Source organism: Barbus barbus (assembly GCF_936440315.1).
Source record: "Barbus barbus genome assembly, chromosome: 29".
NCBI classification, from domain to species: domain Eukaryota; kingdom Metazoa; phylum Chordata; class Actinopteri; order Cypriniformes; family Cyprinidae; genus Barbus; species Barbus barbus.
Window position 1 is genome coordinate 20842067 of NC_136757.1, and position 16076 is coordinate 20858142.

A 16076-nucleotide genomic window follows, 5' to 3' on the forward strand; every position below is an offset into this window, starting at 1 on the left:
CTATCTATCTATCTATCTATCTATCTATCTATCTATCTATCTATCTATCTATCTATCGATCTATCTATCTATATGTGAATTTAAGATGTAGAACAGGTTATCGCTTTTCACTGTTATCACTATTGAACAGGTTATCACTGCATTATATTACTTGGATTTTTTTTTGCCCTGTGTTGTTAAAATTCTGTGGCACAGCTCTATCAGGAACAATTTTATAGTATGATTTACATGATGTGGTTAAATGCAGTATTTTATTCATCAATTATATTTTTTTCTCATTTTAAAGCAAATTTTACGTAATGTATAAGGATTTTATTAGTTTTGGATTGTAGATTTTATAAGAGTGGTAAAGTCCATTTAAGGGTTACTGTTGCCTCTGCTGTGACGATAATAGTTTCACACAATGCATGTATGTTTTTTGTCTGAAAATTGTCATGAAAGCCCAACGTAAGGCATTTTATGAACATTGGTTGAGGACAGTATTGTAGATGCACTTCTTGTCCGATAGGTGGCGATAGTTTGCACGAGTGTGTCAAGACGCACAGAGGAACCGAAGAAGAGAGCTGCATCCGCCGTTAATATAGCATTTCAGCTAACACTGTCCCGTAAATAAAGACTAGCGTATATATTTTAGATACACAGGCTACACGTATTTTTGTCAGGTAAGATCAAACGTTACTTTTAATACCATTACAGTTCATAAATGCAGTTCTAGAAATACTATATAAGTTACGCTCAATACGGTTTCCACCCATTGATTCCGAGATTCGAGTTCATTAGCGCTTCGTTTATTAGCTATGGTTTATGTCTTTAAATTCTACTTGCTCAAACAGATCCAGCAGACAATTTTGAACCTTTAACCCTAATGTATTGTCTGTATTAGGGGGTAACGACTGTCAGATGTACTTCAGCAGATATTTCATACAGCAAAAACGATTCTTATTTTCAAAAACAAACCAAACGCTTCATTGTATATGTATATTATAGTGCACCTCTTTGCTTCTCATTTTCTCTAAACTGTTAGTCCCTCATCATGGCGACCGGTGCTGATGTGAGGGATATTCTGGAGCTGACAGGAGGAGACGATTCAGGCCCCATCAGCAAGAAGGACATCATCAACTCAGACAAGGTAACCGGTCACAGAGGAGAACCAACACCATTGGACTTTTGCCTATAGTTAGAGCTTTAAAATGGGTTTTATATTTTACTGTGAGACGTTTTGGCTTTGCATTATTGAGACAATTTTCATTCTGTTTGTTGTTGTAGAAAAAAGCCAAGAAAGTGACAGAGACTTTAACCTTCAAGAGACCAGAAGGAATGCACAGAGAAGTTTATGCCTTGCTATATTCAGATAAAAAGTAAGTTGGCTTTCTCTGCTCAGCCCTTTCACCTCACTGCTTTCTTGCCCATATTATTAGATTGTATTTGCATTGCCTTTTGCCTTCTAAAAATTAATTCCCATGACTTAATGGCAGATAATTTTGCTGTTTGAATTGATCATTCTTTGAAATTAGTAAACTGACGAGAAAAAAAAAGAGTAACATGTTTTGTTGTATTAGTTGTACAGCAAATAGGTGTGTATGAGTTCATAGCTCTCATGAGATTTTATTATAGATGTATAATTCCCAGCTGTTTTTGTAAGGTACATATACACTACTATTCAAAATTGACACTTTTTTTTAAGAAGTCTCTTATGCTTGCCAAGTCTGCATTTGTTTGATCAGAAATACACTACAGACAGTAAGATTGTGAAATATTATCATAATTTAAAGTAACTTTTTTCAAATTTAATATCATTTAAAATGTAATTATTATTGCAAAGCTGAATTTTCAGCAGCCATTACTTAAGTCTTCAGTTTCACATGATCCATCATAAATCATTCTAATATGATGATTTGGTGCTCAGGATAAATTTCTTATTTATGTTTTTCAGGATTCTTTGAGGAAAAGATTCAAAAGAACAGCATTCATTTGAAATAGACATTTTTTTGTAACATAAATGCATTTACTGTCACTTTTGACCAATTTAATGCATCCTTGCTGTTGAGACCTGTATGCTGCTTGTGGACCTGATACTGTTACACAGAAAAGTGACAGCATATAATTAACTTTTGTATGGTTTTGCTTCTTTCAGTCGGGATGCCCCTCCCCTGTTACCGAGTGATACTACGCAAGGGTACCGGACAGTGAAAGCAAAACTGGGCTGTAAGAAGGTGCGACCCTGGAAGTGGATGCCCTTTTCCAATCCAGCCAGAAAAGATGGAGCCATCTTCCATCACTGGAGACGTGCAGCAGAGGAAGGAAAGGACTACCCATTTTCTCGCTTCAACAAGGTAGGAAAGAGAGTGTCGTACCAAACAGAGTAGGAGAAAAGAAAAAATGCCATTGGTCGAGGAGAGAACAGATTGTGTATTATTCTTGTTTTGAAATTGAAATTCATCTAATTGCATGTTACTAAAAATAATATTATTCATGTTCCAAGACTGTGCAGGTGCCTGTGTACTCAGAGCAGGAGTATCAGATGTATCTTCATGACGATGGATGGACGAAAGCTGAAACGGATCACCTGTTCGACTTGTGCAAACGTTTCGACCTACGGTTTATTGTTATCCATGATCGCTATGATCACCAAAAGTATAGAGTAAGATCTTCATCATGATTCAGTTTTGTACTGAACATAAAATAGTACCTTGACCATGTTACAGTTTACTTCCTTCTAATCACATTTTTTCATTGATTTCATTGATATTATTGTAGAAGCGCTCTGTGGAGGATCTTAAGGAGCGTTATTACAGCATTTGTGGCAAACTGACAAAAGTTCGGGCAGGAACAGGGGCAGAGCCTAAGATCTTCATATTTGATGCTGGTCATGAAAGACGCAGGAAAGAGCAGCTCGAGAGACTTTTCAACCGCACTCCAGAGCAGGTGAGGCCAAGACGGATCTTTTTCATTCTACATAATTATTGCAATATTGCAGCGTTTTTACACAGGATTTTGTGAGACTATAGGGGGGTGGAAGAAACATTTATGCATTATCAATCTGGTGCACTTTGAGTGCTCCCACCAATTTTCAGTGTTAATTAGAGTATAATAATAGTGGTATTATATTATCATCCCTTAACACAAATATATAAGTATTGTAATACTTGTATTGTATTGTAAAATAAATGTAAATAAGAAAGTTATTTTACTTTTCAGTTGGAAAATTATCTTCGCTTGACCATTGCCTTTATCTTGGTGTCTGTAAATAATGTTGGTAATTAATGGGACAGAGTGGAGATACTGATATAAGTTGACAAGCTTGATCTCATTTAGACAATGTGCTTCCTTTTCTTTCCTGTAGGTGGCAGAAGAGGAATACCTGATGCAGGAGCTGAGGAAGATTGAGACACGTAAGAAGGAGCGTGAAAAGAAGGCCCAGGACCTCCAGAAGCTCATTACAGCCGCTGACACGACGACAGAGATGCGCAGAGCTGAACGCAAAGCCACCAAGAAGAAGCTGCCGCAGAAACGAGAGATGGAAAAACCTGTAATTATCTCTTTATTTACACCTCAAACTGTCTAAATTCAATTTTTAACCTGTCTGCTATTAGTAATAGCAGTTTGATGGGGTAATTAAAAAAAAAAAAAAATTTCAATAGCGATCGTTCCAATTTTAAACTTTCTTTGCAAAATGTAAAAAAAAAAAAAAAAAAAAATCTGTAAACTTTAATATTTTCTAGCACTTGCTCTTCTAATGCCTTCTCATCTGTCCAATGGCAGGCTGTTCCTGAAACCGCAGGCATCAAATTCCCAGACTTCAAATCTGCTGGTGTTTCACTACGGAGTCAAAGAGTAAGATCAACTTACACGCTTTGACAAAACTGACCCCTGATCCGTTTCTTAATGTACGATCTATGCAGAATATTATGATGCATCCCTCTTCGCTGCAGGGGCCTGTGGCATTTAACTTCTCTCTCATTAGCCAGGAGTTGATTGATTCACACAGTCATAGGTAGAGTAATCTACGCACAGGAAGGCATTCCTCTTAAAGAGTAATGAAGGGAGGTTGCTCTATATAAAATGCATTAAGGATGGTACTGGGGTAGTGTATGACTCATATGTGGCTGGTCATCTGTTAGTCAGACTTGGGTGCATAAACATGTTTTGATCTGCCCTCTGTTCAGTGGTATTATGAATGAAAAATGACCCCATTTTTATTCCATTGCTCCCACGTTTTTCTACCATGTAGCCATCTGAGATTTAAGGTGTTAATGTTCCAGCTAGAGTTCCAACACCTCGTGGATTAAGACACGAGTACACAAGCACAATTTAAGTTTACTGAAAGTTTATTTGTAGGTTTAGTGAACTAATGAATTTGTGTTCTTAGATGAAGCTGCCCAGCTCAGTTGGACAGAAGAAAATAAAAGCAATTGAACAGATCCTGACGGAGCAAGGAGTGGGTGAGAAGCATTTTTATAAGCATTCCTTCTGTCTTCTGACTTCCTACCTATCATATGGTTCTACTGAATGGTAATAAAGAGGCTTAATGCTTTCAATTCAAATTATAATTAAAGTGGTTAATTTAGAAAAAATTCTGTTAAAATATAGATTTTTCTTGCATATGATGACATTTTCTTTTCTTGCATTTGCATTTCTTGTATAAAAATAATATAACATTGTATTAAGTTTTTTTTTATGCTAAATTTCTGAAAATCACATTAAATAGTATAGATATTGAGACTTTTGAATGGGGTTTGTTAATGATTTTTTAAAGAATGATGAGCATTATATGGACGGGCTCAAAGCAGTTATTTACTTGTGAAATGGATTACAATGTTTGAGCTTTGTTTCACTTAAAATAATTTGTAAAATAATCGTTTGTGACTTGGACTACAATGCTCATGCTGTATACTATTGCATGCAGCCTGTCGTGACAAATAAAAAAAAACATACATTTATATAAATATTTATTTAAAAAAAAAAAGTATTTATATTTTTGTTCCATTATTCAGTACAGTGCCTTTTTATCTAATAACATTCAATTTAGACTTTAAACTCAGGTAAAATATGACTTATTTGCCTTAGTGCAGAAAACACTGGCATAGAATAAAATTATAGGTTGATCATGGAATTTTTAGAATCAGTATTAGTATTGTGAAAGGAGAAATTCTTTACCCAGGTATAGTATTCTTCATCTAAACCTTCTAAAATCAAGTCTTGCAAACAAAAAAGATAACTACAAGTTCTAAATACAGAATTTGCTTTGAACCTTCTCGTGACATATCTCTTTTTCCCTTTTTTCTTTCCTCGACAGACCTCAACCCCATGCCCACTGAGGAGATTGTACAGATGTTTAACGAACTCCGCAGCGACCTGGTCCTGGTGTATGAGCTGAAGCAGGCCTACAGTAACTGTGAGTACGAACAGCAGATGTTGCGGCACCGCTATGATGCTCTGCTTAAAGCAGGGGGCGCCGTCACACCACAGAGCGAGAGCGGTGGGGCACCTGACAGTCAATCCTGGCTTGGGGCTGATGACATCAAAATCGAAGCCAAAGAGCAGATTATTGATGTGGTTGGAGCTCCACTCACTCCAAATTCGGTGAGTATTCAGAGGAAGGTTTTTACAAGTGCGTATCTGTAAATTGCCATGACATTAAATTATTGGTTTGGTAATTCATATGATAACCTCTTTAGTGATAGACCTCAGCAGGCATCATCGTGCAATTTGATCTCCTTTTAAACATTAGAAATATTTATTTGAACATTTGAAACATACTCGTTTTTGATTATACATTGTCTACTGATGTATTGCTTTAAAGCATACTTTTTTTCAAAACTATAAAAGCATCTTTTTTTTATATGAATTAATGAGTTTGATTTTAAAATTAAACTAAAATCTTTCAAAAAATTCCACTGGCATTTATATTTCAACATGTTTTCTTCTCTTTTCACAGCGCAAACGCAGAGAATCTGCCTCGAGTTCCTCATCTATCAAGAAGGTGAAGAAACCGTGACATAAATGACTTTGTAAATTCAATTGGACATTTTTTGGAAGAGGATAGAGAGGTTTGTGGAGCTCTTGTAAGTGATTGCCTGCGTCAGGGTCAGAGGGTGAGGTTGTGGTTGTAGGTTATCTGCTTTTTTGATGACCTCTCTCTGTTAATGTATTCAACACAATGACTACCCTCTCTGTCCACCACTCCTCAATCCCACCTGCTTCCCTCCTCTCTCCATTCTCCAGACCAAACCTCTACCATGACACAGACCACCCTTGACAACCTATTCCATTATACCACCTCTTCTGTCCAACCAGGCAGCCCAAACCAGATGAACTGTAAATTGGCAAAGAGAGCTAATCGGCACATGACAAGACAGAAGCAAGTAGACAGAAAAAAGAAAAGTCTGCTTGTCTGTCTGAAATGAACGTATGCTGAACAGATGGTATGAGTGAGTCTGGATCCTGTTGGGGAATTTATTGAAAGAATGTTTGCTTTTTGGCTGCATCTTGAAACAGCAGGCTCTGGAAAAATGTCTAATTTTTTGGAGGTGTCCCTGTTAGCTGGCATCTTTACGTCTGCCATTCTGATTTGCCTGTTTTCACCTGCAGTCCTGCATTTTCTCAGAAGAGCCAGTGTCCCTCATCTCAAATAGATGCTCTTGTATGTTGAGCTTGTTAGCTTGTTAGCTGTAAAATGTCCTAGTGTTTAATAAATGTTTTTTTCAAAGCGTTTCACCTTTAATTGGTTAAAGTTTAATGCAAGGGAAAAAAAAATAATATTTTGTATTCTATTACTGGTTATCATCTAGGAGGTAGAATATAAATGTCCTGTGATTATGATTCAGTGCTGTAATATGATTGCTATTTCGGTTATGGACTGATTTAGATTTAGAAAAAATGTAGTTGTAAAAACACTAAAAGCCAAGGTAAAATTTTCACCATGATTTGATATAAACGCTGAAAGCGTTAGCTAAGCACACCCATGTGTTGATTTGTTCCGTGACATCCGTGTATTTCGCTGCGCATTTGTGAGGCGCTCGGTGCGTTTTAAATTAGCTGTCAAGCGCGCGCATCAATAACGTGAACGGCGCGAGCTCTGCCGCTCATCATCGCCACTTCATGAATTCGCGGCGATAAAGACATCTCCAGTAAATTCATTACAGTATTGAATATGACAGGAAACATTTATAATTTACATGTCAACTCCGCATAACCCGTGATAAATTTATTCGAGACAGTAAAGAGCGGTAGTAAGCCTGAGGCAGTAGCGTAACAAGACCTTCTGAAGGTTTTATTTTATTTGACATTTATTTAGAAGGTAACACCTTGTTTATCTGTATATTTTATTAAAATGTATGTATAATTTGAGTTAAATTACTAAAAAGCTTTAATAGATTGTATATAGTTCTATTAAAAATAGGCCATGGAAGTCCACAGAGAAACGATTTCGTTGGAATTACTTGCAAAATGGCTTTCAGAAGGCCCCTTCTCACCAACAATGGTAAGTATATAGTTCTCTTTGATAACTCTTAAGTGTGTTGTTTTAAATGTCCAGGCTCTTTTAAATCTGGATTCTGATTGGCTGTCAGTGTTCTATCGTGTTCTGAAAGTGATTCCAACTGAACTATATCGTTCCTGTGTGTCATTATCGTCGACTTGTTCTCATATAGTTCTTGTTGTGAGACACACATTGTAAATTTACACAGTGTCACACAAACTAAAATGGCTGTTACTCAATATTATCAGTGTGCTATTTTAATACATAAATTCTATACACTAAGTCATATCAGAAAGAAAATGGTTTCTAAAGAATCCGCAGCATCAGGCTTTGCGGGTTGCTATTGCACAGAAACAGAGTAATTAGTTTCAGCAAGTTTTAATTATTTTACAAGCTCCCTTAACATCGTTTTAAATATGAGGTAAGTGGTAGAGTCCACTGGAAAATAATTAATCCTCTTTATATTTCTTGTCTGACTTTAGATAATAAAGCGGCTTCCATGGTACCTGAAGAAAGCTAGCAGCTGTGATTGTTGAGAGAAGAGAAAGTGAAAAACAGTGGTAAAATTGATTCTTGGTGTCTATATTTCATGTTGGAAATTGGCTCGTAAATCCCGACGTATGATCTATGGTGGCCATCCTTGGGGAAAAAAAAATCAGTAAGTGTGTAATTTCTCCCTTGACAGAACACAGCCGAAAGACGATCCTTCTTTTCCCCGCTCTCCCTCTTCCTCTGTTTCTTTTCATGACTTTGTGATGGCTCCATCTCATTACAGCAAATCCATTCATCAAACCTGTTACTAAGCAAATCTCATTCCAAAATACTGAATGGGCATTTGTGTCATTCTCAGATGAGGATGAAGGTCATGTGAGCAACCTCATGTCTTTCCTCTTATGCTTTTCATGTTTATTTTTGTCTTGAATGCAGGGTGAATGGCTTGCATTCTTGTTAATGTGGCTTTGGGAGCCCAAACGGGGTTATTGCATTGCTACCCATGTGAAAATGTAAATGGCTGAGCATTCCTCCTCAGTGGGACAGCAGACGTAAGGGGATGGAGAGTAAAAAGGCATCGGGCAGAACCCTGGCGGAGTGGTTTATTATCCCGACGAAGAAGTGATGGTGTGAAACGAGAGCTCTTTATCAGAGGCACTGGAGTGGAGGAGAGCTTTTTAATCATGGCCTAAGAGGGGTGAAGGGTTTTTATCATAATTGAAGTCTTTCCAGGGCTAATTGTGGCTATACGTCATTGTCTGAGAGCATGCCTAGAAGCAGATGCGGTAGGGATATGATGGAGAAGAGTTAGTCAAGAAAAATACGACTTGAGGTCTGTCATCGAGGGAGCGAGGCTTCATACAGTTTTCATCACTCTATCAAAATGCATAGATCTCCATCACAGTCAGATGATGATAATGAGCTTCCATTGAACTCCACAGTAAATGTTCTGAAAGGGTGAAACTCATTAAAAAATCTAGAAAAAACGTATTGTCTGATGACATTTTTTTTCTTTTTTGGAATATCAACAAAGGTGAATTCATTTCCAAGAAACACGGTGAAATTCTTTATTTGAGTTACATTGGACTTTGCTGACGTCAGATTTGAGAATTAGTGGACGTCCGCAGGGAAAGGTCAGTGTAACTCATTTCAACTTCCTTTTACCTATTAGATGAGGTTACTGTCCCAGTCACCTGTTAGTACTTATGCTCACGGCTAGCTTTAACCACCCCAGACTGCTTTGGACAATGTTTTGTTATCCATGCCCTTAAGATGGTTAGAAAAGGTTATTAAATGGGGACACTTTGCATCTCTCTGAAGAAAACTCATTGTTCACTCAGTAGGACACCTTGGTGAGAGGGGAAAATGTAACTGGAGACAGACACAATGCACTTTTTCTAGAATATACTGCATTCATGATTTACTGAATGCAACTTATTAACTTTTTAATGGTATAGTGGCAAGTGTGTGGTAAGGGATGATTGATGATTGGAAATGAATGCTTAAATTCAGCAAGGATGCATTAAATTGATCAAAAGTTACAGTATGACCTTTATAATATTAGAAAAGGTTTCTAATAATAATAATAAATGTTTCTTGAGCACCAAATCAGCATATTAATGATTTCTGAAGAATCATGTGACGCTGAGGACTGGAGTAATAGCTAGATGCAGAAAATTCAGCTTTCCCATCACAGGAATACATTACATTTTAAAATATATTAAAATAGACAAATAGTTACTTAAAATTGTAATAATATCTCACAATATTACGGTTTCTGATCAAATAGATGCAGCCTTGGTGAACATAAGAGACATATTTCAAAAAATGTTTTTCGCCAAACTTATCAATGGTAGTCTATATATTGTACAATATATATTAGGGATGCATACTTTATCACATATATTTATACAAAATATTTTATATAAAAATTTAATTGGTGATGTAGTTTTGCTTATTTTTTATACTGTACATTATAAAGTTATGCCTAAATTCACTCATAGCATGAAAATCGTTTAGCTATTTTTTTTAAATTATTATTTAGGCATAATAGTATTTTATATATACTTTTAATATTTGTCATGAACATGAAAATATTAATTGGCACATCTAATGAATATATGAAAAGTTTATTTGTAAAAACAGATTACGTTTGTTTTTGTTTTATTTTCAAAAATCAAGTTTTTTTATTGTTATCATGTTATTGTGCTAGTTAGCTAGTTATTTTTTAACCTAATAAACAACAACAACTGCATTTTGATTGCGATTAATTGGAATGCACAATAAAAAAACATGATTTTCGAAAATTGTTAAAAACTGTTATCTGTTTTTGCAAGTGAACTCTTCATTTGTAGCAAGATCCTTATCCTTTAGAAAGTATTAACAGTATAAAGGAAATGCTTTTGAAGTGACATTGACAAGCTTTACTCACATTGTTAAGTAAAACATTGTTTAGTGCATTGAGAGAAAGCTGTTTCTGTCCCATCTAGCAGCCAAGCCAATGAACCAGATGGCTGTGAGCAAGACAGAGAGTAGTTATTGTGCTCCATCCCTTTGACCAGCACTGCCTCAATTATCAGACTGACGTTTCATTAGCTCCAGCAGCTGATGCCACAGTGGAGGAGCACTGAAGTGTGTTGAGAAGAAGTGAAGGTAAAAACCACTCATGCTAGTTGCTAACCTAGGCTGCTAATTTTAGGAACCATTATATTAAATCCCAAAATTGACAAAGCCAGGGTTACGTTTGCAATAAAAAAAAAACTGGAAATTTAGTTGCCGGTTGAAACAGGCTTTGCGTGTGTACTCTGAGAGAGGATATCGCAGGGCTAAGCCCAGGGAAAGTGGCAGATTTAAAGGATTCAACCCCAAGATGCTGTTGAGCTATCACGGATGACAGGCCTCTTCCTCTGCTGTCAATTTCAGCGAGAGATTAAACCCAAGAATAAATCTTGGACCAAAAAATTTGCAAGACTTTGGTATCTCTTGTAAAGACTTTGTCATATCTCTGAACCATCATTTGAATTTCACTTTCGAGTCCAGTGATATTAATTGCTTTGCTATCTATAAACAGATTGTTGTTGACATGGCCTCGGGTGAGCGAGGCAGACTTATCAATTCTCTAAAGGCACTAAAGTGTAATCTTCAGTCCTTCCCAATGTGAGAAAATCAATACGATCAGCTGGAATCCTGAGCAGAGGGGTTAATTACAGCTCAGGGTGCTTGTAGAAAGACAAGATGCTTTGGGAATGCATGTCAGATTGGTTGGATTCATTCAGTGTGTACATGTTTGGGATAAGGTTGTGTTTAAAGCATCTTTATAACAGTTAACAAGGAAAACCTTACATTTAGAATGTATGCTTACATAAAAATTATGCTTTAAAAAATATGAAATTATGACATTAAATCAAAATTATGAAATAAAAAGAAATTATGAAAAAAAAGAAAAAATCATTTAGAAAATTAAAGGGGACACTTTTTAAAATTATGGCTTTTTATCCATTTAGATTTTTAATGTCTTAATTATGGCATTTATATGTCATAATTATGTTTTATTTTATAATGTCAATCTTAATATTTTGACTTAGTATCTCATAATCCCATAATTATGACTTATCTCATGATTTTTTTTATTATTTTTTTTATGTGGCATAAATGGGCTTCCATAGAAACCTCATTAGCAAGTCTTCATCTTTATACTTTACCATTCACAGTCCATTATTAAGCTATTACAAAATGCTCACAAAATAAGGATATCATTTGCGATTGTCATATTTTTGAATATTTGACTTGTATTGTATGAGGGCAGAGAAGAGAATTAGAGCTTTAAGAAAGGCTCATAAAGTCTTATTAAGACAGATCTGGAATTGGTTTAATGATGTCTAATAGAGGGCGCAATCACACATTTACTGCAAAGATCCCTTTTGGCACAGTGCATAGAAATGAGTCAATTACGTATTCATTAGCGGCGCAGACAGACTGTAAGTGCAACGTGAATTGCATGGAGTGTTTGTCTTGACAGCAATGTTTAAAAAGCTACAAATAAAAACGGTTTAAACTGCAAATGCACAGTTTAGAAAGCTGGGTGTTCGGGATAGTTCTCCTAAAAATGTAAATACTGTCATCATTTACTCACCCTGTATGACATATTTCTTCAGCAAAACATAATTTTTTTGTAGAACTGTTGTTGTTGTTGTTGTTGTTGGACCCCAATGACTTTCATTTTATGGCAAAAAAAAGTTATAAGTTTGTAATGACATGATAATAAGTAACTAACAACTGTGCCTTTAATACAAATTTTGCTGAAGTGATATCATATTTCTCCCAGATCTAACAGTTCTATGGTGGGCAGCAGGAGCTACAAATAGATCCGTTTTCCTGTTTTGAAGAGTGCAATGTGTTTCGTGTGCTTTAAAAGAGCTTTCAGGTCAGATGTTTCCCTCTCTTTTCTCATCCTTTGTCACTTTTTCTATTTCTTTCTCACCGCCCCTCCCCTGCCTTCTCGCGCTGTCACCCTTTACGTTGTCTGTCGGCGGCGCACACAATTACAGGCTCTGATTGCTATCAGCCAAGGTTGGGGGGCTTACAAATTAGGGGATAAATAGGATTTCCTACATGCTGGATGGCAAAGGCCAGGGAATGGTAATGAAAAACTATACATCACAATCAGCGCGACAATCCTATTCATACAGCCAGGCATTACACTCACTCTTCATAATAATATCCAAATGACAGTCATGGCCGTAAGCCAGCAGCGAGACGCTCCCCATAAGCATCTCCCATCTGAACAACATCTATGCCCAGGCTTTATTGTTATGCCGCGGTGTGATGCCATTTGCACGCTTTTTGAGAGAATTTGATATATTTCTGCATTGTTATATCCCGTGAGTTTATTGGAGGGTTTTTTCTGTGTTTCTGTGAAACTGGCTTGTGGTTTATTGAAATATAGCTGGATTTGAGCTGGATTTTTATGATTTAGGACTGTTAAAAAATGTGTCTTGTCGTCTCATAAGAGGGAATATTGCTGTGTGGCCATTTTAGGTTAAAGTCTGTTTCATTTATAAACATTTTGAGTTCTTGTTTGTCACACAGATGCATGCTTATACCCTAAAACACAGAAAGTGTGACAATATAGAAAAAGTTAACTTTTTACACTGTTCTGCACATCTCCTATGGCTTATTTTAAGCTTCAATTTGCATTGCAGAGCCCTAAAACTTAACAGACAGAGAAAGGAAAGTTAACCACTCTTGTTCTCTGTCACTCTGGCTGAGGGACAGACATTCTCGAGTAGATGAAGACTCATTTACTTCCACAATCAGTCGCAGAAGAGCCAATCTGTCCCACAAAACACGCACACACTCATTCTCGCACACAGAGGTTGTCAGACTGCTGTAGGACTGAATCCACAGACCCACTCAGACCACAATTACTTGCGCTATAATGAGAAACTCGAGTCTGCCCACTTCAGTATCGGACTGCCACTAGGAGGAGATGGAGTCAATTAGAATGCATTGCACTGACAATGCAAACTCATTCACTTAGCCTGCCTATTGACAACCTATCATGGCATCCCTCAGAGAGGATGTTGCAGTAATTGGCTCTATTTTTATTTTTGGTAGTCAGTGGTCTAAGAAGCATCACAAAATGTTTTCTGCTCAGGACATCTCCTCAAACTTGTGTAGTTTCTCTCGACTTGTGTTTTGGTGAAGTTTTCTATCTTCACCGAGCCACTCTGAATCTGTTTTAGTTGACTGGTTTACAGTTACAATACAGTTACCTGTGGTCTGCAGTATTACTGAGTATTAATTGTAGCTAGTTTAGATGAATATCCTGTGTTTAATGGCATTCTGATAGTATTTAGACCGGTGGTTCTCATCCTTTTTGACTCCATGGCACTTCGTTGTATTTAGGTACTTCTGCTGTAATGACAAATCTGCGGACTTTCAAACTTGTTTTCAAAAAAAAAAAGTTCATTATCATTTCCATTTTTCATGGGCAGTTAATTTGCTTGAGTCATTTGAGTAATTTTATTTAATACATTTTTTCAATTATATTTACCTCTCAAATATATGGAAGAGGATTAGGGCGAAGCAATAATAAAAATGAAAACCATCTCAATATTAAAGTCATTATAATGTGAGATTAACTCAATAAATTTCGATAAAAGTGTTGAAAAAAAATGTCAGGACTAAACTCTTTAAATTATGAGAAAAACGTCTTTGTGTTTCAAGAAAAAAAGTCCAAATGCTGAGAATGAACACACTTGTCATGTTCATTTTTATCTCATTGGACAGTGGTAGACAGCGTCTGAAGTGGTTTAGGTTGGAGAGTATTGCTCGTGGATGAAGCATATGATGCAATTGACTAGGGTTCGAATTCACTTTTGGCCAAACTCGCTCTTCTTCCTTTTCTCATCATATAATCAAATATTACATCGGAAAAGTGGAAATCATTTGCCTAACGAGTGTTTAATAATAACATATTAAATGGTTAGGTTTAGGGGTAGGTAGGGAGGGCTTTGTTGTCTGACGATGTGTTTATTCTCAGCATTTTATTTGGACTTTTTTCTCTAAATTTAATCTCGTATTATAATGACTTGAATATCGAGATGGTTTTATTTTTTATTATTGCTTGGCCCTAATTCTCTTTCGTACAAATAGCAATTTCTACATTATAAAATATTTAGCTTGACATAACTTGAAAAATGTAAATGAGAACCGTGGTTCTTAAATAAAAATGACAGTTGTTGAGAGAGCAGATTAAAATAAAAATATGATGTCATCTTACGTCTTGATTTGTGTCTCTTCTAGTTTATTTTAAAGTTTTTTGTGTGTCTTATTTTCAATAATTTGTAGTTATCTTTTGACCCCCTTGGAATGTTGAGCCCCTCTTGGGTCCTGGTTCCCTTGATTGAGACTCATTGGTTTAGACTGGCTCACATAACTGAATGTAAGGTTTTCCTCTCTTGTTCTCCCTAACTAATCCAGTTTTCTACTTGAATGATAAAAGATTCTCTGATTTGCTTTTTGGGAATCATCTGATTATAAGATGATAAAACAATTGCACCTAGGGCCTCTTTAGCTTCTGGCAGCCTCTAGAGAGATCAATCACATTTTATCAAATTCTCAGAGAGATAAAGGGCACGTACACATATAGCACAAATACACACACACTTATAATTTATCACCAAGGTGACAAGCATCCTGACAGCATTTCGATCAATACCACAAAGAGTAATCGGCGATAGAATGACTTGGGACAATGGCCCGCACTTCCCCTTGTGAGGCCATAATAGATTGGTTGAGGAATCTGATGCCACCAAGACACTAAAGAATCTGATGGCATGAGACACAGTGAGGTGACTGAGATGAAGGGAAGATAGCAAATATGTCTAGGTTTTTTAATCTAGGACAGCAGATGGATTTTGTTAAAGCTATTATCATCACGATAGATAAAAGTGCTTATCTGCGTATCTTTTTTTTATTAATTGCTGATTTCATTGGAACAGTATTTTGTATTTCAATACTTAAAATAACAAGATAAATCTTTTTTTAGTGAATCGCGACCAATGTAGTCAGATTTGCAAACAAATGATTCATATGAACTGGCTCTTTGTAGTGAATCGAAAACATATAACATGACCAATGCAGTCCGATTCCCAAAAAGAATGACTGTTATGAGTCGGTTATTTTAATGAACTTTTCAGATAGATGTTATTGATCTGAATCCAGTCGGAAAAACTGTATTCGCTTAGAAACAATGTATATGTGTGGGACGGGTGTGTGTATTTTATTTGTAAAAAAAAAAAAACATGGATATTGTCATTGAAACTCAGATGAATCAAATAGAGTGCTTGACAATCTAAATTGCATAGAATTTGGAAATTAATTAATTAAAATGTTTGTTTGGCTAGTTTTTAAAACAAGAGGACAGTCTTGGGTCTTTTTCTTTACCAGTTCAGACCAGCATACTGTCAATACATCTCAGTGAATCATTATTCCATCACCAGTGGGCAGAAAGAGTGCATGCCTGTGTGTAATGGACTGTGGGAAGGGCCAGAGATGAGACTTCTTTCTTGGGTATGTTGGCTCATAGTCTTCATCATAT

The 16076-nt window shown here is 36.2% G+C and overlaps 1 protein-coding gene across 4 annotated transcripts; it reads left to right on the plus strand.

The window, feature by feature from the left end:
* The first annotated feature begins 539 nt into the window (after positions 1 to 539).
* LOC306848967 (DNA methyltransferase 1-associated protein 1-like) lies at positions 540 to 6722 on the plus strand. 4 transcript variants are annotated; one of them, XR_013782291.1, is made up of 12 exons: positions 540 to 662; positions 1025 to 1129; positions 1267 to 1358; positions 2135 to 2333; positions 2483 to 2641; positions 2758 to 2925; positions 3344 to 3529; positions 3763 to 3834; positions 4370 to 4442; positions 5297 to 5583; positions 5939 to 6050; positions 6226 to 6722. XR_013782291.1 is itself a non-coding variant. In XM_079383763.1 (12 exons), the coding sequence occupies exons 2-12, from the start codon at positions 1034 to 1036 to the stop codon at positions 6241 to 6243; spliced, it is 1395 nt and encodes a 464-aa protein (XP_079239889.1). In that variant the 5' UTR covers positions 540 to 662; positions 1025 to 1033; the 3' UTR covers positions 6244 to 6711. The 4 variants fall into 4 exon arrangements, 2 of the variants coding, with proteins under 2 accessions (XP_079239889.1, XP_079239890.1); XR_013782292.1 differs by having other exon boundaries at positions 5939 to 6065; positions 6226 to 6706; XM_079383763.1 differs by having other exon boundaries at positions 5939 to 5983; positions 6226 to 6711.
* Positions 6723 to 16076: the final 9354 nt, after the last annotated feature.